The sequence below is a fragment of the Falco peregrinus genome, chromosome W, assembly GCF_023634155.1.
Source record: "Falco peregrinus isolate bFalPer1 chromosome W, bFalPer1.pri, whole genome shotgun sequence".
In the NCBI taxonomy this organism is placed as follows: domain Eukaryota; kingdom Metazoa; phylum Chordata; class Aves; order Falconiformes; family Falconidae; genus Falco; species Falco peregrinus.
Window position 1 is genome coordinate 27685754 of NC_073743.1, and position 22469 is coordinate 27708222.

A 22469-nucleotide genomic window follows, 5' to 3' on the forward strand; every position below is an offset into this window, starting at 1 on the left:
TTATTTGTAAATTCTGTGCAAGTCTGAGATTTGTACAGCAGTAGAATATTTAATTTATTTTGAAATAGTATTCTGTGTGTAATATCAAATTATATATGCAGTTCTATTCAAGAGAAGAAACTTAGTCTTTTTCCCTTTTGGTTTTAGTTAAATCCCTCAAAATTAGAAAAAAATGAAGATGTAAACACTAATTTGGCACATCTGCTCAGTATACTTTCAGAATTGGTGGAGAAAATATTCATGGCTGCAGAGATACTGCCTCCGTAAGTTTGCACTCTTCTATTCAAATTTGTACGTGAAAATTCCCATTTCTGATTTACATTTCACTGTAAAGTGGCGTTCTTATTGGTTTGTCTTATACTAATGAGTCCTAAGATTAATTTCTTTAGGGCTGTTATATGTACAGAGGAAAAACAAAATAACACTTGGATGAATTGTGCTTTTTTGCACATGTAGTGGGTTGACCTTGGCTGGATGTCAGGTGCCCACCAAGCTGCTCTATCATTCCCCCTCCTAGCTGGACGGGAGAGAGAAAATACAGCAAAAAGCTTGTGGGTCAAGATAAAGACAGGGAGAGATCACTCACCAACTACTATCATGGGCAAAACAGACTCGACTTGGGGAATTAGTTTAATTTATTGCCAGGCAAAATCAGACAAGGATAATGAGAAATAAAATCAAATCTTAAAACACCTTCCCCTACCCTCCCTTTCTTCCCAGGCTCAACTTCACTCCTGATTTCCTCTGCCTCCTCCCCCCACCCCAAGCAGCACAGGGTGGATGGGGAATGGGGGTTGCGGTCAGTTCATCACATATTCTCTCTGCTGCTCCTTCTTCCTCACTCTCTTCCCCTGCTCCAGGGTGGGGTCCCTCCCACAGGAGACAGTCTTCCACAAACTTCTCCAATGTGGGCCCTTCCCATGGGCTGCAGTTCTTCATGAACTGCTCCAGCATGGGTCCTTTCAATGGGGTACAATCCTTCAGGAACAGATTGCTCCAGCATTTGTGTCCCCCCCCCGAGTTCACAAGTCCTGCCAGCAAACCTGCTCCAGCATGGGCTCCTCTCTCCATGGGGTCACAGGTCCCACCAGGAGCCTTCTCCAGCATGTGCTTCCCATGGGGTCACAGCCTCCTTTGGGTGCATCCCCCTGCTCTGGCATGGGATCCTCCATGGGCTACAGGTGAATATCTGCTCCACCGTGGACCTCCATGGGCTGCGGGGTGACAGCCTACCTCACCATGGTCTTTACCACAGGCTGCAGGGGAATCTCTGCAGCACCTCCTCCCCCTCTTTCTTCACTGACCTTGATGTCTGTAGAGTTCTCTCACATATTCTCGCTTCTCTCTTCTGGGTGTTGTTTTGCAGCAGGTGTTTTTTCCCCTTCTTAAAAATGTTATCACAGAGGCACTACCACCGTTACTGATTGGCTCAGCTTTGGCTAGTGGTGGGTCTGTCTCAGAGCCAGCTGGCATTGGCTCTGTTGGACATAAGGGAAGCTTCTAGTAGCTTCTTACAGAAGCACCCCCCCAAACCTTGCCACTTAAACCCAATAGAGCACAAAAGCTTTTGGCTAGCACATGTACTTTTCCTTAAGGGAGAAACTACTAGATCCAAGGGGTCAGGGAAAGAAGAAAAAAATTAAAATATCAATATATTATCTTCACAAAGAAGTAGAGGACAGTACTAGTTAGCAGAGAATTGTATATATATAAGTTGGTTACCAATTCTTTCTAGTCCTCCTACTCTGAAAAAGAGATGGATTTATTAACAGCATTAAAAATAGAAATGGGTGGTAGTAGAATGACACCCTGAGGAGTGAGCAAGTGACTGGGTGGGGGTTTAGTTATTGGCCAGGGTCAACTCACCACAATCCTTTCTGTTACTCATTTTGGGGCTTGAGAAGTTCTAGATAATGACAGATTTGATCTGAGTGTGCTAGACTACATTTATAGTTGTTACAGCTGTTTGGTTGTTACTTGGCAAGTTGTTATTTGCTCTTGCTGGTCACAATGTTGACTTGTTTGTTCTCAATACTGGTTTATTTGTTCCATCATCTGCTCCATCTCATCTCTTGCTCTACCTCAAACTAGAGCTTGCTAATGGCTGCTTTTGGCTTTTGCAGTTTGCTGTGCTGTTTATCACTTTGTTGTGTTTTTCCTGGGAGAGCTATGGTAAAAGCACTAGCCTTGAGCCTAATCTGGTGTTTGTGCCATGCACTGCTGTTGTCCCAGTATTGTGGGAACCAATTGAGACAATGATCAACTACACCTTTTTCCTCTTCTTCTCCGGGAGCCACTTTGTGGAGGAAATGAAGAATGGTGCCGCCTCTTTATTCTCATCAGGGGTAGATGTTTCCTGCCTTGTTACAATGGCTCTTCAGTTTCTGGAATATCCTTATGTAACCAGAATGCTTATATTGGTATGTGCTGTGAATCTAATTCCGGCTTTTCAAAAGGGTAAGTGACAGTAAAGGTCAGTAAAGGAGGAAGGATCAGAAGAGGCAGCCTGTTCTGCAGCAGAGCAGTCACAAGAACAGGAAAGAGAAGAGACTGAAATCATAACCAAGTCAAAAACCATCTGGTCCCTATCCCTGAGCAAGCTGTGAGATATGCAGAAAGATTACAGCTGTCTTCCAGGCAAGTAAATTATCACCTGGTTGATCCCATGCTGGGATACTGGGGCCAACAGTCAGGAATTAGAAGGTAGGGATCCACAGCCTCTGAAAGTGGCTCCTGTTGAGCACAAAGGCAAGGTATCCCCTCAAGGAAGGTCTTGCAAACTACTGAGGCAAGTGGACCATGATTGAGGAAGGTATTCAGTATCTGAGGGAATTAGTGGTGGTGAAGGTGACCTACAGCAACCTGGACAATAACCAGGTCTCCAAAGATCCAGATGAAGTCCAGTGCATGCGATCCATGTGGTGGAAGTTTGTATGGAATGCACCGACGTTGTACACCAGCACCCTGGTGATAATGGACTGGACAGACATTGAGGCACCAACTGTAGAAAAACTGGCCTGCCAGCTCTGGTGCTCTGAAGAAAATCTCTTTCCCTCTCTGACTGTACAGGGCAGTGGAGAGACTGTCCCAACAGTTCCAGCAACTTGAAGAGAATATCTCTTTCTCCTTACCCCTAGAGTTTGGTGTCTCAGCTATCAAGAGTGCCATATGAAATCAGCCTTTCTCTGCTCAAGGGAAAGGGAACTGTGGGCGCACGCCATGTGTCACCCTGTGGTTCTAGGTCTGCATCCACAGGGAAGACATGAGGAAGTGAGGTGTTGCACCTACCTCAAAACTAGAAGACCACATACATGAATTGCGAGGAAAAACAGCAGCCAAAAAGGCTCCATCCAGACAAGATTACTGCTCCGGTTGCTGTTGAGCTATTCCCCAGACATAGTAGAAGAGCTGATCCTCCTTCTGATCCTAATGAAGGGACTTCTGGTTTGCAATTACAGGAGTTGGGTAATGAATGCTTCAACCAAGAAGAGAGGGGTCCTTCCTCTGGCCAGGCAGAGGAAAGGGACAACCAGGTTTATTGGACTGTGTGGATGTGATGGCCTGGCACATCAGACCCATGGGAGCATAAGGCTTTGGTGGACATGGGTGCATAGTGTACCCTAATGCCATTAGGGTCCAAGGGGGTGGAACCCATCTGGATTTCTGGAGTGACATGGAGATCCCAACAGTTGTCTGCACTGGAAGCTGTGGTGACCCTTACAGGGGATAAGTGGCAGAAGCATCCTATTGTGACTGGCCTGGAGGCTGCATGTATCCTTGGCATAGACTATTTCAGGAGAGGGTACTTCAAGGACCCAAAAGGGTACTGGTGGGCCTTTGGTGTAGCTGCTGTGGATGCAGAGAAGATTAAACAGTTGTCTACCTTGCCTGACCTCTTGCAGGACCCTTCTGTTGTGGGGTTGCTCTGTGTCGAAGAGCAGCAGGTGCTGACTGCTACCATGATGTTGAACCAGCAGCAATATCACACCAACCAAGACTCCCTGTTTCCCCTCCATGAGCTGATTCATCAACTGGAGAGTCAAGGAGTGATCAGCAAGACTCAGTCACTCTTGAATAGTTCCATATGGCCTGCAAAAGTCTGACAGAGGGTGGACAGTGGACTATCGTGGTCTGAATTAAGTCATGCCATGGTTGAGTGCTGCTGTACTGGACATGGAGGAACTCCAGTATGAGCTGGAGTCGAAATGACCAGTGTGTGGATAAGTCCATGCTAGAGCAGGTATACACCCCTGTGAAGAGACTATGTCCTGTAGATAAGTCCATACCAGTTATGCCCCCAAAGGGACTGCAGCCCATGGAGGATCCATGCTGGAGCAGGGGGCAAGGGATGGAGTTCATTGCAATGTTAAACTCTATAGCCTGGTCCAAAAGGACCAGGGGTGGAGATCGTAATGGATGTATGTTTAAACTGTTGTAACCCATGATTTGAGTTGTATGCTATAAGAAGTACTATAACAGGAACCACCTGAATTAATGGTGGATGAGCACTGAAAGATGCCAGGCAAGTGCAGCAGTGGCCCAACCTGAGCTGGCTTTGGTGCCCAATAACTCCACACAACATACCACCTCTCCTGTCCTGAGTCACCATCATATCAGATGGAGCCCAAATTGCAGACTAAATGAACTCAATGGACATTTTATGGACACTTCATGGGGAGGAGGGGCATAGACTAAGTGAATAATATCTGTATGTATACTAAAGGATGGGAAGGGTGGTGGTAGTTAATGAGGATGTACTGGATAGCGTAGGATGCAAATGGTATGAAATAAGGGGTGGAGATTTGTACTGGTTTTGACTAGGATGGAGTTAATTTTCTTCATAGCAGCCTGTATGGTGCTGTGGTTTAGATTTGTGACTAAAACACTGTTGATAATACACCCATGTTTTAGCTGAACAGTGCTTACACAGTGTTGAGGGTTGTTTATTCTCTCCCCATTCTGTCCCCCCACACCAGCAGGTAGGCTGGAGGTGGGCAATAAGTTGGGAGGGGACACAGCTGACCCCAACTGACCAAAGGGATACAAAGGGATATCCCATATGAAATGACATTGTGCTCAGCAATAAAACTGTGGGGAAAGAAGGATGAAGGGGGGGACATTTGGAATCATGGCATTTGTCTTCCTGAGTAACTGTTACATGTGATGGAGCCTTGCTTTCCTGGGGATGGATGAACACCTGCCTGCCCATGGGAAGTAGTGAATGAATATCCTTATTCTGCTTTGCTTGCATGTGCAGCTTTTGCTTTACCCATTAAACTGTCTTTATGTTGGCCCATGAGCTTTTCTTGCTTTTGCTCTTCTGATTCTCTCCCCCATTCTGCTGAGGGAAAGTGAGCAAGTGACTGGGTGGGGGCTTAGCTGCTGGCTGGGGTCAACCCACCACAGAATGGCAGAATAACACAGAAGTTTCTTTTGTGTCAGTGATGGCAAGGTTAGCATTAAAAGCTTCATTCTTTTAAGTATATAGTGCAATTCTTAATGTTTTCTGAAATACACCAGAGCGCTCCCATTTTTTGATAGGAGAGGACTACTTTTAAATACCTAACCTGTATTTATGCATATACAAATTGTTATTCATTCAATTAAAAAGTGGAAAAAACACAAGAAAAAAAGCTACCAAACCATTTTTTTTTTTCATTTTTTAAAAGGGAACACTACCTAAGAAATAAGAAAAAAAGTATTATAAAACATTTAATGTACATGTGAATAATCAGAATTTTACCTGCACAAATAGAAAAGTGTATTAGTCGAGGACTTTCTTTGCCATTTGTAAATGGACTGTCATAGCAGATTTTAAATTAATTTTAAGCTTATGTCTGAATTTTAAACCTAGCATTGATAATAGTTCTGCATTAAGCAGAAGGTTGGACTAGATCCTTTCTGACCAGCTTTTTTTATTCAGTGAAGTTTTTAAATGAAATTATTAATTAGCTATTATTTTTATAGGACGTTGAGATATATTTATGGATGCTTGCAGAAGTCAGTTCAAAACAAGTGGCCAGCTAATACCACAATGAGAACAAGAGTTGTTAGGTAAGTTACTTGTCACTTTATGCTGAAAATAATCTTTTAACATCTTATTACTGTCATACTTAAGTGTGCTTATCTATTTTTTTTTAGTGCCAAAACTTTATAGTACTTATATAGGTTACAAGAATATTTAAGTTTATTATGGTACTGGGGCATGATATCCTAATTAAGGATTGAGAGCTTGCTAGATTTTTAGTCATGCTGTTGGAGCCTTGCTAGAGGGTGTAGTATAGAGGTCAGTGTAGCTGTACATAATAGCTTTAACTGATTGTACTTGTATTTTGTTAAGTTTTACAAACTGAGTTCTCTCAGAGTGATAGTTAACCTTTGTGATACCTCTGGAGAGCAGTGACCTCTGAAAATGATGTTCCTGTCGTATGCCATCTGGGAGGATCATGCCTTATCCAGGGACTCCTATGTATTGTGTGTTAATTATTGGAAAAAATCTTACACATGCTAAGATGAATGTCCTTTAAAATGCAGGCATAACATGTTAAGGAAACTAATACTAAAGGTGATTGGACTGTCATTAGATTTCACTGAGGCACTGTCTGTGTTGGAATATATAGTTCTCTGCATCAGTGAAGACTCCCAGTGCTGACCACTCAGAATCAACACATAGTGTTCATTTCTGAAAATATGTACTTTTATCCTGTCCCAGTTTTGTTTCATTTCTCTGCTCCAGCCCAATCATGTTCAAACATTCCAGAACCTCTGTAAAAATGTTGCAGGCTACTGAATCTGGCTCCTCTGAACTGACACTGAGTATAAAAAATACAGTCTGCATTCATAAATCTATTGAATAAATAGTTCTTCCTTTTTAACACTATCAGTTGCCAGTGCAGGTCAAAAAAAACTTTGACAAAAATGAGGTCTTGACACTGTTCTTCTAAATGATACTGGGGGTTTAAGGGTATCAAAGCCATATCTCTTCTACATTTGCTTTACCTTTTTTTGCAAGCCTAGCTTGCTGGTAGACCAGTATCTGGCACTAATATGATTTGCTGAGGTTAATCTCCCACTGAAGTGTCTTCCAGATGATTTGTCATTGGCTTCTGTTTATATCACTTTGTCTGGAGGCAGAAATGAAGACATGGGAGCCCTTCCTTCCCCAGAGTTTCAATAAATGTTAGCGTAATTAGTACAATACCTTCTATGCTTATTTCTCTTTCACTCAGTGTTTCTAACAATAGTGACTCAAGATTTTCTTGAAGAAAAATCTTCAATAAAATGCCTGCCATCAGTGTTCTGCAAGAGTTTTGCCTTCAAATTGAGGCTGCTCTTATCACAGGTGTTGGGGCTAGCCTATTGCAAGTGTGTAGAACTTAGAAGCAAACATCATGTCTCTTTTTGTTCCTCCCCATCTCCAGAGACAGTCATGTGGCTATCCTTAAATGGATACAGCTGACATTCAGAATTTTCCTGGGGTCTCTGCTGGATACTATAAATATTGGGTCCCTTTCTCTCATCGTCTTAGCCTTCATAAGTGGATCCTTGTGACTTGTCTCTAGAGTAGGTTTTTTTGCAGCCTCCAGTGAAGAATATAATCTTTTATTGCATTGGTTTGGGTCCAATAATGTTTACAAATTCAAAGACAGGTGGATAATTTTTAAGTGTCTGGGTAGCTTCCCTTCTGTATCATTCAGAAAGTGCTGCCATTTCTGTCTGGTTGTAAAAACCCATGCATAGGTATTGACTCGTTCTTAATTTAGACAGTTTGACCAGTGTAAGAAGCACCACATCTGTATCTGCAAGGTCTATTTTAGGTTCATACCCCAGTTGTCTTCAACTTCAGGCTGTCTACAAGAGAAATTGATGTATGTGCCATGACTTCAAAATTATTTATTTCCTCATAGCTTTAAGTTAATATCATAGAAAATATTTTTGTTTCACACTGGGCCAGGAGTGTTTTGTCAGCCCATAATCCATGGTTCTTGGAGAAATAGGAAACTTCTATAACAGTATATATTGGAATTTAAGTGTCTTGGACACATGAAAGGTGTGTCAACCTCACTGCTACATGTGTCACTTCCAATTAATTAATAATGGACAATGCCATCACTGTATACTTAACAAGTAAGGTAGTGCAAGGTCCACTTCCATTCTTTTGTAAGTGGTCAGGTTTTGGTATTGCTGTAGTGAAAAACAGTCTGCTGGTAGTGTCCACGCACTCTGAACAAAAGGAGAGATGAGTTACATTGCTTTAGTTGGTCCATATGTCACTTAACTTTTAGAGCAGTCTTCCAGAATTATGGTTAACCTGAGATGGTTATTTTTTACTTCAGCTGTCAACAGAAAGTTAGATTTTTGTCATGCTAAACTGAAGGCTGCTTTGGGTTTCTGTTTAATAAGTTCCTAGTTTTGCAGTCAAACTGAGCGCTTTTCCCTAGATTTCTAGATTGTCTGAGTGGCAGCAATTACTTCTGTGAGGAAAGTAGCTGATCCAGTATTATTCTTCTAGGATAATAGCATACTGTTATCAGGATATGGATCGGTTCAAGCAGATGTTGCTGCCAAAAGAGATGTTCCATTCTGACTGTGCATTCTTGCTTTCCTTATGTTGGCTTGGTGAAGTGAGGGCTGCAGGATAAATTACTTGCTGTAGTAGACAGTGGAACACTTGTAGGAGGCAGAAGATGAAGTGTTCCTCTTTAAAGCCAGCGTGATCTTAGATTACAGGCTTCAGTGTGGCTTTACAGTTAAGCTTTTCCCAGGTGGTTTCAAAGCCTCACCTTAATTGGGAAATCAATATGCCTGTTTTTATTTCAGTTTTATCATAGTTGAAATCATAACAAGACATTCTTAACAAACATATTCACACAGTGCAATCTGGTTGTTTGTCATCTATCTCACAAAGATTTCCACACTGATTTAAATGCTTAAAGACTACATAATTTTACATTAATAATTTAACTTTATTATTGAACAAAAAATTATTTGTTTTCCATTTCAGTGGCTTTGTTTTTCTTCGACTGATTTGTCCTGCTATCCTGAACCCAAGGATGTTTAATATAATCTCAGGTGACTATGCTTCAGACTGAATCTGTACTTTATGTAGTAATAGGTGTGAACTTAACTTTAGTGCCTAATTTAGCAGAATATGAAGTCTTTCAAACACTGTGTCCAAAGTCATGTTATCTGTAGCAATTGACTCTCTCCCTAAGCCAGCCAGCATACGGTTTTCACCCTCAAAGATTAGACTGTTTATTCCCAATGTCTTGTTTTAAAGTAAAAAAAAAAAAAGAAAAAGAAAGAAAAGAAAAAAAAGAAAAAGTGAATGTTAAAGAAAAATATTTCATTAAGAAAAATTGTTGTGGCTTAACCCCTGTGGGGAGATAAAGCACTACACAGTTGCTTGCTCACTTCCCTCCTCACCCTCAGTGGGATGGGGGAAGAGGAAAGGAAGAATAAAACCAAGAAAATGCGGGGGTCAAGATAAAACAAACAAAAAATAATTAATTGTTTAATAAGTGAAAGATAAATGGAACAAAACAAGTGATGCAAAGGCAATCACACCACTTCCCATGGGTAGATCAATGCACAGCCAGTTCCTGAGCAAAAGATGGCTAACACCCATAAAACCTCCTCTTTTCTCTTTTATTGCTGGGCATGATGTTATATGGTATGGAATATCTCTTTAGTTAGTTCAGGTCATCTGCCCAGTTGTGTCCCCTCCCAGCCTGTTGCACACTCCCCAATCTGTTCACTGGGGAGGCAGAGTGAGAAACAGAGGTGGCCTTGATGTTGTATAAACACTGTTCAGTAAAAGCTAGAACATTAGTGTGTTATCAGTACTGTTTTGGTCAAAAGTCTAAAATAGCACTATATGAGCTGCTATGAAGAAAATTAACTATCCTAGCCAGGCCCAGTAAAGAAGCATTACCCTGGTTTTTGATGCTCTCTTTGTAGAGTGCATCTCTCTAAGTAAATAAAACAGTGATGGGGACTGTTCCTGTCTGCTAGGATTGTGAAATTGGTATACTGATCTGTAGCACAGTTCTGAGTGAGATCAGATAGCATTCTCCTAAACAGTTCTTAGGTGTGATTTGGGTGTTGGCACACATCAGGGACCACATCTGACAGAGTTGGTGTGGGGCTTTGTTGTGAAGCTTTAACAGTGAGCAAATGGATTATTCCATGGTAGTTGACTTAAGCACGTAGAAATGTTTCTGAGTGTTTTAACTTACAGATGTAGTTGAGGTCTTTGAGATGCAACAACTAGTATGTGTGTTACTGTTGTTCTAGACATAAGGCTGTGTTGATGGGATTTCAGGTTTTAAGTTTTGCTGTATTCCTTTATGGTGGATTGACCCTGGCTGGATGCCAGGTGCCCACCAAAGCCATTCTGTCTCTCCTCCCCCTCCTCAGCTAGACAGGGGAGAGAAAATATAATGAAAGGCTCCTTGACTGAGATAAGGACAGGGAGAGATCACTCACTAATTACCATCACAGGGAAAACAGACTCAACTCAGGGAAATTAGTTTATTATCATACAAATCAGAGTAGGGTAATGAGAAAAAAACCCAAACCTTAAAACACCTTCCACCCACCCCTCCCTTCTTTCTGGGCTCAACTTCACTCCCATTTTCTTTACCTCCTCCCCCTTGAGCAATGCAGGGTGGATGGGGAATGAGGGTTGCAGTCAGTTCATCACATGTAATCTCTGCTGTTCCTTCCTCCTCAGGGGGAGGACTCCTCACGCTCTTCACCTGCTCTAGCATGGGGTCCCTCTCATGGGAGACAGTTCTCCATTAACTTCTCCATGGGCTGCAGTTTTTCACAAACTGCTCCAGTGTGGGTCCCTCATGGGGTCACAAGTCCTGCCAGCAAACCTGCTCCAGCATGGGCTTCTCTTTCCAGGGGTACACAGGTCCTGCCAGAAGCCTGCTCCAGCACAGGTCCTCCACGGGTCACAGCCTCCTTTGGGCTTCCACCTACTCTGGTATGGGGTACTCCACAGCCTGCAGGTGGATATCTGCTCCACTGTTAACCTCTGTAGGGGGAATCTCTGCTCTGGTGCCTGGAACACTTCCTCCCCCTCCTTCTTCACTGACCTTGGTGTCTGCAGAGTTGTTGCTCTCACATAGTCTCACTCCTCTCTTTTGGCTGATCTTCTGCAGCAGGTGTTTGGGGTTTGTTTCCCCCTTCTTAAATATGTTATCACAGAGGTGCTATGGCCATCGCTGATTGGCTTGGTCTTGGCCAGTAGTGGGTCTGTCATGGAGCTGGCTGGCATTGGCTCCATCAGACATAAGGGAAGCTTCTAGCAGCTTCTTACAGAAGCCACTCCTGTAGCCCCTCTGCTACCAAAACCTTGCCACACAAACCAAATACATCCTTGTGAGAAGAAGAAGGGAACGGCATAAACTACTGGTGGGAAAACTGTAGTACTAAGATATTAGGATATCTGAGTTCTGTACTTTTAAAAAGTTTGTGTATGTTATACTTCATCTTTGTGTCATCGTTCCCCCCCTCCTTTTTTTCTTTTGGCAAAAATCATCCCAACATAGAGGGCATTTGGTTTGCACTTGCTGTTGTTTTTCCTCCTTCCTTCCCTAACACCTTCTCAATTTTACCTGTAAAATGCTGATTTGGAAATAGGAAGAAATCAGAAATCACTTGTATCAAAAACACTTTGAGGAAAAAACTTCTCCTTTTTTGCCTTTATAGACAGCTTTTCAGACAATGTAGCAAGTTTTTGTCCTCTCTCTTTAAGCTATACTAAATGAGAAGGCCTTAGTCAGTCCAAAAGTTCCTTTCTCCCTTTACTAATTTTCATACACACTTTGGGGGAAGCATTTAAGAACCATAACCTCATATATGGTGATCCTTTCTTTAGTATTTTTACATCTTCAGATTTGTGAATGACATATTTTCTAACTTGGGGACTGCATTGAGACCACAGCTGTAAATGGAGTTGTTATCCATAAATTTTCATAATCCCCTTTAAGCTTGTATGTAAGTGTTATTCCTGTTTAGAAGTTGAAATAATATTCTTCACTTTTGCTAAGGTAAATTTGCAAACTCTATATAGGGCTGTTAGAGCTGTTAAAACAAAAACAAAAAAAAAGGGGGGCTGCTCTTTTGGAACAAAGCTTCTAACATACTTCCTTGCTGTAATGGGGCAGGGAAGGGGAGGGGAAATATTCTGAAGGCTCGGTGTATAGAGTTCAGTTTCAGCAGCAATGTGCCTATCCTGTCACCTCAACAACTGTTCTCAAAAATCTTTACTGAAAAAGTCATTTGTTTCAACCTTCTTATTTGTTTTTTTTTTTTAAAGATTACACTTTAGATCAGTTCTCTTCACCTGACCTTCCCAATTCTAAGGCTAGTAATGTTTTCCAGCATCGCTTTTTCAAAGGGATGTACAGTACTAAGCACTGGATGCTACGAACAACTGAGATTAGTTGTATGATTAGTGCCTCAGTCTAAGCTCCAGCTATGTCTTAAAAGTTGGAACTTATTTTTTAATTAATTGCAATGCTGATCAGGGAAGGGGGCAGAAAGACAGAAGATCAAAACATACAAATATAGACAGTGAAGAGTATATAGCATTCTTATGAAGCACTGTGAAATTTAGAGTTTATATAATAGCCATATCAATTCTGGAATACTTAAGTGGCCTGTAAGTGGAAAGTCAGGTTTGACCATAACTGTTTAAAAACAAACCAAAAAAACCTGTGCTTAACACTAATCTCTTAGTCAGTTATAAACAACTTTTTCCAACAAGTGATTGTACCAGAAGTTTCTAGCATTTGATTTGTGCAGTAAATAGCAATACAAACCATGATTGCATGCAATGTTTAGTCTATTTTCCCGGTACTCATAATTTAAAGTATAATTTGCATAACAATAAAGGACCTACTTATATGGGTATATGCAAATAAGAAAAAGGATAAACTTAATTATTTTATTAGATTCTAATAAAAAAAATCATTTAAACAGAGCTGTTTGATTTTTGTGAAAAGGCTTTTCACTTAATTCATAAAACTTTTGTTAACCTTAGGCTTCTGAGGAACGCATTATTTTGCTTTGTTCTGTAAGCACTAGTACAGAAAGTCAGATATGCATATTAATATTTTTTGCGGACATAATTAATAAAACAACAAAAGTTTACTTGATCATGAGATATTTTCCACATGCAGTTCTGTTACAGCATTCAAAGTATTTAATTCCATGATAAATAACAAATTGTATAAGAACTTAACTTCCATGTGACTACTGGAAGTTTTAAATGAAATGGCCAATAACTCTCAATTTGTATTCCTGTCAGATTCTCCTTCCCCTACTGCTGCAAGAACACTGACGCTGGTTGCCAAGTCTGTGCAGAATTTAGCAAATCTGGTTGAATTTGGAGCTAAGGTGAATATAATTTTACACAGAACAGTCTAGAACTGCATTTCCAATATATTTCATTGTTCCTTTTTAATACAGACAAAAATCTGTTGCTGTTTTCTTGTGCAAATCCTGATGTGTGACCTGGGTGTCTTATCAGCAAGGAGGCCTTGTTCCTGCAGTTTCTTCTATCCTCTTCAGTTGGAGCTCAACGGGGTATTGATTTAAACTAGAGCAGTAGCATAATGTCTGGCTGAATTGGAAAGAGGAGTCAATCATTTGAGAATGAGTCATCTAGAAACTTATGTGAATGATTTAGTACATGCCATGAAGATTTTGAATCTGGTAGTATGAACAACAGCAGTGACCTGTTAAAATAATTGATGAACCAATGACCATACTAGTAGGTATTATAAAGAGTGATGCAACCATATTTTCATGCTATGAGAACAGATAAACTCAGACATTTGTTCTCTCAGTGAAGAACCTTTTCCTAATGTCCAAGCTGGACTTCCCCTGACACAGCTTCATTCCATTTCTTTGTGTCCTATTGCTGGTCACCAGAGAGAGGAGATCAGCTCCTCCCCCTCTGCTTCCCCCCTTGAGGAAGTTGTAGACTGCAATGAGGTCACCCCTCAGCCTTCTCTTCTCCAGGCTCAACAAACCAAGTGACCTCAGCTGCTCATCATAAGTCTTGCCCTGAGAACTTTCACCATCTTAGTCGCCCTCCTCTGGACACACCCTAACAGTTTGATGTCCTCCTTATGGTGAGGTGCCCAAAACTTCACACAGTACTTGAGATGGGGCCACATCAGTGCAGTGTAGATTGGGACAGTCACCTCCCTTGACTGCCTAGCTGTGCTGTGCTTGATGCACCCGAGGACATGGTTGGTCCTTTTGGCTGCCAGGGCGCACTGTTGACTCATATTCAACTTGCCATCAACCCAGACACCCAGATCTCTTTCCATGGGGCTGCTCTCCAGCCTCTTGTCCCTCAATTTGTATGTATAACCAGGATTACCCCGTCCCAGGTGGAAAATCTGGCACTTGTTAAATTTCATACGGTTGGTGATTGCCCAGCTCTCTAGTCTATCCAGACCTCTCTGTAAGGCCTCTCTACCTTTGAGGGAGTCCACAGCTCCTCCTAGTTTAGTATTGTTGGCAAACTTACTTAATGTACATTCACTTCCTGCATCCAGATCATTTATAAAAACATTAAAGAGCACTGGCCCTAAAATTGAGCCCTAGGGAGCCCCACTGGTGACTGGCTGCCAACCTGATGTAACCCCATTTACTATAACCCTTTGAGCCTGACCTATCAGCCAATTGCTCACCCAATGCATTATGGACTTGTTTAGCCATGTGCTGGGCATTTTATCCAGGAGGATACTGTGAGAGACAATATCAAAAGCTTTGCTAAAATCCAAACCCACTGCAACTACTGGCTTCCCTTGGTCAACTAGATGGGTATTGGAGTTGGAGAAGTGGGAGAGGAGAGGCAGGCAACCATCTCTCCACCATAAAAAACATCTATGTGATGGTAAAATAGGTAAATTTTCTTTAGGAATATCCATATCAACAAGACAACTGAGAAATGCTAGAGTACAAATCTGTGATTAGAAAGGATCCACTCAAGAAGGATGTATCATCTGCCTTTAAGTAGATGATGAGAGCCTTTTTGCATTTACATTGATTATTTGATGTCAAAATGGGGAAACATCTTTCATTAATATTGGCATGTCTCTGTACAGAACCTTGAAATACATTCCACATCCATGTTCTTTTATATACTGTATGTAATAATTCACTTTCAAATTGAGACCCATTAGGACTAAACTTCCAGCCTGGATATAGAGTATTTTAATTCTGAAACAAATTAACAACTACCAGCCTCTGGCTCCCCCACTACATACACACACACACACTTTTCCTCTACTTATTCCTTAGACGTGTTTTCTGTTGGTACAGCATTTTGAAACACCCCTTTTATTTGTACTCATTTTCATATTGCTTGATGTAATTTTGTAAATCAGTTTTATAAGTTGCACTAAAAAGCCTCAGCTTTTAATACAGTTTCTATTTCATCACTAAAATAATGCCAGCAACAATTGGTCTGTTCTGGTTCCCAAGTTTTAACATGGTTGAACAATAGCATCTGTTGACTTGAGCATAATGAAAGAAAGCCAAGTTCAGGCTGCCATTATAAAGCCATTTGTCTGACATTCAACTTGGAATGTAAGCATTAATGAAAGAACAAGGAGGGCACTTAGGTCCTGATGTTACCTCTGAAAGTGTTTTCTCCATTATAAAGCTGCAATGAAAAAAAAGAAGTCTATCTTCAGTATTTCAGAAATGTAAAATTTCATGTCACAATGCATATATAAACAATTTCAGAATCCATCTGGAATAGAAAATAGTGTAATCCTTTGACTGGTTGTACACCAGTCATTATAAATTAACTTGAAAAAAAAAAATCACTCCGGATGACACATTTGTGGTTTGCAGTGTCATTTGTCTCTGATTATAATGTGTTCACTTCAGGTGTGACTATTAAATTGGTATTGATTTGTTCTAATAAATACTTTTAAAAATTACTAGGAGCCATATATGGAGGGGGTAAATCCATTCATCAAGAGTAACAAACATCGCATGATCATGTTCTTAGATGAACTTGGGGTAAGTGGTTTAAAACCAAAATTATTCATTTTATTCATTTAGTACTGTCGTAGACATGAGATCTATTTGAGCTTCTCCCCAAGGATTAGGGCTTTTGGCCAAAAATACCAGTCTTTTTAAAAAGCGATTTAAAACAAAAAAATTGTATGTGTAATTTGTCATATGGTTTTGACCTGAGATTGAATAAATTGAAATTTTAAAAAATATTATGTTCAATTTTAGTTATACATTACCAAATGTCTCACTGTATGAATTCTAGATATTGTAGTTTAAAAGAAAATAATAATTGCAGTTCACTTTGAAACTGTTAGTGTTTTGTGTATGATAGCTATAACAAGATTTAGGAGCTCATGTATCTATATATGTCTATGTTTAAACCGTGAGTTTGTTTTAAAAGTGAAGATGAAAGAAATGTGTCTAGCTTCCTGAATTGATCCATTAAAAGTGACCAAGATGACATCTTGGACTATTTTGATAATCTATAAGAATGAGTGTTTTGAAGTGTGTCATTCAGGTGGATTGCCATATGTCACCTTTTTCTGGATAAGCAGCAACTTCTGCATATTATGATATATTTTTTTTTCTTTAAATGGCAGATTATGCATGAGGACTCAGAAAACTGTTGGGTTTTAAAATAACTGATTAATCTACTGCTTTAATTACATTATTTTGTTAGTGGATTTACTGACTTGATAGTTTGAGCGTTTTTTGGTGTCCATTTTTGCTGCTGCTATTGTCTGATTTAAATTTTAAAAAAAACAACACAAAAAACAAACCCTAATGTATGGATCTCCCTCATTTGGGGAGAGGATATAACATGAATCTCTTTTCTCAGTATCTTTCTGACCAGCTCAGAGGTAGCATAACAACATCAAACCTTTTAGTAGAACCCTCCTAGTAGGAATAGGAATTGCTGTATATTTAGTAATCTCTCCATGTGAAATGTATAACCATAATTAAAATATCTTCATAAAATAGATGCTTGTGGAGAGGAGGAAATATATAATTTGTATTAGATAACATGGACAGAAGACTTAATTGTGAAGAAAAACATTGCAGTACTTGCTTGCAGTATCAAAACAGCTGTTAGTGGGTCTGTAGAACTGTAATTTAATTTTCTTATATGCCTGGGTACTCACCATTTTAAGTCTACTCTCATAATTTTTGTTAAAGAATGTTCCTGAGCTTCCAGACACTACAGAGCACTCTAGAACCGACTTATCTCGTTATCTGGCAGCCTTGCATGAGATGTGTGTGGCACATTCAGATGAACTTCGGACACTCAGTAATGAGCGAGGTGTAATGCAGGTAAACTACAATGGTTAACAAAAATCACAGGTACAGATAGCATGTCTTGAGTTATTGCTTAATACCATGATTCTTTTGTAATTTTTCTGTCCAGCAGTATGAGTAATAAATAATATGTGCATTTCATCAGGAGGTTGCTAATTGTAAAGGTAAAGAAACTCAAAACTATGAACTAAATATTTATACAACGAAACCAAAGATGTTTTCAAGCAGCGGGTTGGTTTGTTTGTTTGGGTTTGGGTAGTTTGGTTTGTTTTTTTGCACTTTTTTTTGTTTAGTTTCCAGGTGAAGTTTTTAGTTTCTAGAGGAAGCCTAAATCCAAGAAATTACTGTCTCCTGACAGGCTCTAGTTTTAAGATCTAGTTCTTCTAATTGAGAGCTAAATAACTAAATTTACTTTCCTTAGCTTTCTATCACTACTTCTTTTCTGCTTCCTGATTTATTACATTTTTTAAACAAACATGACAAACTTCTCTAGCAAACACTACAAATGAGTGTTCTGTTCCAACTACTGAACTTCTATACAGCTTTTATGAAAACTTATTTTTTAAAGAGGAAAAAAATCACATGACTTCATGCATTGTCTCAAAATACTACAAAAGTAATATACTTGCCTATGGTTACTAATTATGATGAACTTCAAGTCAGCAATTCTATTTAGTGCACAGTAATGTGTTTTGATATGCTTGAACAGTATACTGTGCTGTGCTGTCCGTTTTTAGTGCTAATGATTTGGGGATGGGGCAGTTGTACTATAGAAAGCCTTTTTGTTTAGAGATGGTCTTCCTAAAATTTAATCAGTGTGAGCTGAAACTATTTAATGACTCATTTTCAAAGAGGTAGTTTTTAAAATAGTTTTTAATTGTTTCAAATAACTTTTTGAAATCATATTTCTTATTATTCTCATTGTTTAAAGACTGGGATTCCTATATCCTGACTTTTTGAGGGCCTTAATTTAAGCCTGGGTAGATGATAAATCTATATTTCTTTCTCCTGGCAGGAGATGTTACTCAAATAATGCATTTTTCAGAAGTAATGTTTTTAAATAAGGGAATTACTGGGAACTCTTATGGTGATTTTGCAAAAGGTGAAGTGAAAATATATTTGTATTTAGTCATCTTTGGTAGAAGAAAGCTCAAGGAATTAAAAATGAGATAATTTTTCATTATAGCAGTTCAAAACTAATCCAGTTTAATAACTATGTGGTGGTTTGATGCTGACTGAATGCCAGGTGCCCACCAAAGCCGCTCTGTCACTCCCCTTCTCAACCAGACAGGGGAGAGAAAATATAACAAAAGACTTATGGGTTGAGATAAGGACAGAAAGATCACTAAGCAGTTACTGTCACGGGCAAAACAGACTTGACTTGAGGAAAATTAGTTCAATTTATTACCATTCAAATCTGTAAAAAACACCTTTCCCCACCCCTCCATTCTTCCCGGGCTTAACTTAATTCCTGATTTCTCTACCTCCTCCCCCCGAGTGGCACAGGGGAACAGGGAATGGGGGCTGTAGTCAGTTCATCACACATTGTTTCTGCTGCTCACACACTTCCCCTGCTCCAGTGTGGGGTCCCTCCCATGAGAGACAGTTCTCCATGAACTTCTCCAATGTGAGTCCTTCCCACAGGCTGCAGTTCTTCACACACTGCTCCAGCATGGATCCCTTCCACGGGTTGCAGTCTTTCAGGAATGGGCTGCTCCACTGTGGGTCTCCTGGGGTCCACAGGTCCTGCCAGAAAACCTGCTTCAGGGCGGGCTCTCCATGGGGTCACAGCCTCCTCCGAGCATCCACATGGTCTGGCATGGGGTCCTCCACAGGCTGCAGGTGGATATCTGCTCCACTGTTAAACTCCATGGGCTGCAGGGGGACAGCCTGCTTCACCATGGTCTTCACCACAGGCCGCAAGGGGAATCTGCTCCTGCACCTGGAGCACCTCCTCCTCCTCCTCCTTCACTGACCTTGGTGTCTGCAAGCAGAGTTGTTGCTCTCACATAGTCTCACTCTTCTCTGCCTCAGTTTTTTTTCACAGATTTTTTTTCCCCCCCTTCTTAAACATGTTATCACAGAGGCGCTACCACTGTCACTGATTAGCTCAGCCTTGGCCAGTGGCAGGTCTGTCTTGGAGCTGGCTGTCATTGCCTCTGTTGGACATGGGGGAAACTTCTGGCATCTTGTCACAGAAGCCACCCCTATATCTTCCATGCTACCAAAACCTTGCCATGCAAACCCACTACAAACTAATACAATTTACCTCCTCAGTGGCATATGAGGGAAAAAAAATCAGTCGTGTTCAAGTTCATCATTCACTTACAGCTACTGCTAGTCTTGACAAAGCAAAAATGATGGTTAGACTGGCAAGGCAGGTTAGTGGAAGTTTTCAGTACTAAATATGTGTTGCCTACAGATAAGGGATATAATTTTTTTCACAAGGCCTGTATCTGAAGTACTTAATGATTACAGATGTGATACTGTTTCCTCAATACACTTTTTCTATTGCACAGGAGTAGTTTCTCCTCATGGGTTTCCATAAAGAAAACTCTTGATTTTTTTTTCCCATTTTCTTCCTCTAAGTGCCCTAATGGTTCAGGATCACCCTGTTGTAGTTGAACATAGTTCTATAATGAAAAAATGATTGAATTCCTGAAAGTGCATTAGCAATACAATTTCTCAGCCTGTTTTATTTGTATATTCAGTTGTATTTGGTTTAGTTTAATGGCCAGGTTTTCAGAAAGTTAGAAGAGGGTAGTTCTGCCTGTGCAGAAGTGAATTGTATTATCACCTTCTTTTTTGTCACCAGACTCTTTTCATTTTCTTGACCCAATTCTGCACTTTTAGATGGGTAAAATACCTGAGAATGGATTTTTGGTTTAAAGATTGTTTTTAACAGATAGGAGACCTCTCATTTTGAAACTCTCAGGTTAAGTTGGCAAAACTTAATGGGTCTCTGTGGGTGCAGATAGATTTCATATTGCTGTTTTACAGTTACCTTTTGAAATAATGTCTTAGTGATTAGGAAATTGGAGCTGGAGGGGGTGGGGTTGGGGGGAGTTAAATATATTTTAAATTACCTAATTCTAAGTCTGGTAGGTTAATGTTGAAGATGCTTCTCAAGCAAGATGGGGTTGGTTTTTTTTCTAGTTGCTAATGTAGGGTTGTACGGGGGGGTGTTTTTGTTTTTTTTCTACAGCATGTTCTTAAGAAGCTGTTGGCTATTACAGAACTGCTTCAACAAAAACAAAATCAGTATTCAGTGTCTAATAACATCAGGTAGCAGCCCTCTACCTGAATTCTGCATGGATCCAGCATGTCTAACATGTCAACTCACACAAGTATCACTTTTTTTTTTGCTCTTGCCAAAAATAGCACACCCTGTCACGTTCTCAGTGATGTGTGAACTGTGAAAAAAACCCACAAAGATTCTGTTAGTGAATGATTGTACCAGCAGCTTTTAAATTATCTGTGCAGGATATTTGCACTTTTTTCCACTTGGAACCAGTTTTTACAGCCTCTGAGCCTTGGTGTACAGTTTACCTTCTACACGGAAAATGCTGTGACTGTCTTGAACTTTGAAAATTATTTTCAACACCTGCAATTGCCAAAGTTTTTCTGTCTTGTTGGAAAAGAATTCTCAACTGACAAGGAAAAAAATGCATTGTTTTGACAGCTACATGTAACTGGATAACATTTCTTACTGTAATTTCTGACTGGTTACAATTATTATGACTTTGTTTCAACCACTTAAACTTGTATTTACAATTGCCAGAGTTTGACGGTTATAGTAAGAAAAATCTTTCCTGTATACTTTTTATACCATGCTGTTTCTTTTGCTGGAATCATGTCAAAAGAATATGCAGAAGGGATCTTGTCAGCTTTATTCTTTAATGTGCCACTGCTTCAGAATAAATAATTCTTCCATCAATGACTGTATATCCATCCAGGTAAATCACAATACTTTTGTAAAATGTTTACAACAGTGAATAATTAGAATTCAGTAAATTTATTATCACTGTGTCAGACATGCATGCATCCATTAAACCATTTTATAAAACATGTATTGCTTGGTCTTGTGTGTAATGTAAGGCTACCATGAATCATATTTTTAAACATGACAAATAAGTTTTTAAAATGATCAAGCTGTCGAACTATGGAAACTGGCTAAATTTGGGTACAAGTAACAGAACATGGTAAAAATGAAATTTGGGTAACATTGTCCTCATTTGGGTGGGATTGAGTTAATATTTTTCTTGGTGGCTACTGCAATACTGTATTTTGGATTTGGTGTGGGAACAGTGTGGTCAGGGACTTTTTGGTTTCTTGGGCCTTGCTGTGGGAGGGCTGGAGGGGCACAGGAAATTGGGAGGGGACACAGCCAGGTCAGCTGACCTGAACTAGCCAAAGATGTATTCCATACCATGGGACATCATACTCAGTATATAAACTGGGAGGTGTTAGCCAGGGTGGCCGATTGTTCTCAGGGACTGTCTGGGCATCAGTCAGCGGCTAGTGAGCAATTGTATTGTGCATCACTAGTTTTCTTTTCTCCCTTCCCATTGGATTTCATTCCTCTCCCCTTCTCCTTCCTTTTCATTATAACTGTTATTGTTATTAATTTTCTGTTGATTTTATTTTATCCCAATTGTTAAATTGTTCTTATCTCAAGCCTTGACTTTTACATTCCTTTTTGATTCTCCTCCCCACCCCTCTGGCTGAAGGGGATAGTGAGCGAGCGGCTACGTGATACTTAGTTACCGGATGGGGTTAAACCACAACAGTCCCTTGTGGCACCCAAAGTGGGGCTTAAAGGGCTGAGATAATGACAGATCCAACAACCAGACTGTGTTAGAATGAAATTGTTATTCATTTGATTGGATTAATAATCATTGGCCACAGTGCTGATTTCTCACCTCTTAAAGTTGCTGACCATTGTCTCAGGGTTGCATTATTTACTTTACTTGCAGTATGTGTTCCCTGTTGTGCTGTTTGTTATCATTGGGTCCTTGGCTAAAGTTATAGTATTATACTATATAGTAATGGTTTATGATATGATGGACTCTGGTCATAAAACTAATCTGCTCTGTGTACACAGTGGTATTGTT

The 22469-nt window shown here is 40.1% G+C and overlaps 1 protein-coding gene across 9 annotated transcripts in view; it reads left to right on the top strand.

Annotated features, from left to right (window-relative positions):
- LOC129783137 (ras GTPase-activating protein 1-like) overlaps positions 1-21425 on the top strand; it is an 87112-nt gene extending 65687 nt beyond the window's left edge. The window contains exons 19-25 of one of the 9 annotated variants that reach the window (XM_055792886.1): positions 148-263; positions 5968-6054; positions 9005-9072; positions 13325-13413; positions 15985-16062; positions 17236-17370; positions 20561-21425. In XM_055792886.1, coding sequence (XP_055648861.1) covers positions 148-263; positions 5968-6054; positions 9005-9072; positions 13325-13413; positions 15985-16062; positions 17236-17370; positions 20561-20644 — 657 coding nt within the window. In that variant the 3' untranslated portion in view covers positions 20645-21425. The other 8 variants (XR_008745124.1, XR_008745123.1, XM_055792888.1 and 5 more) reach the window with 8 other exon arrangements.
- The last annotated feature ends 1044 nt before the right edge of the window (positions 21426-22469 follow it).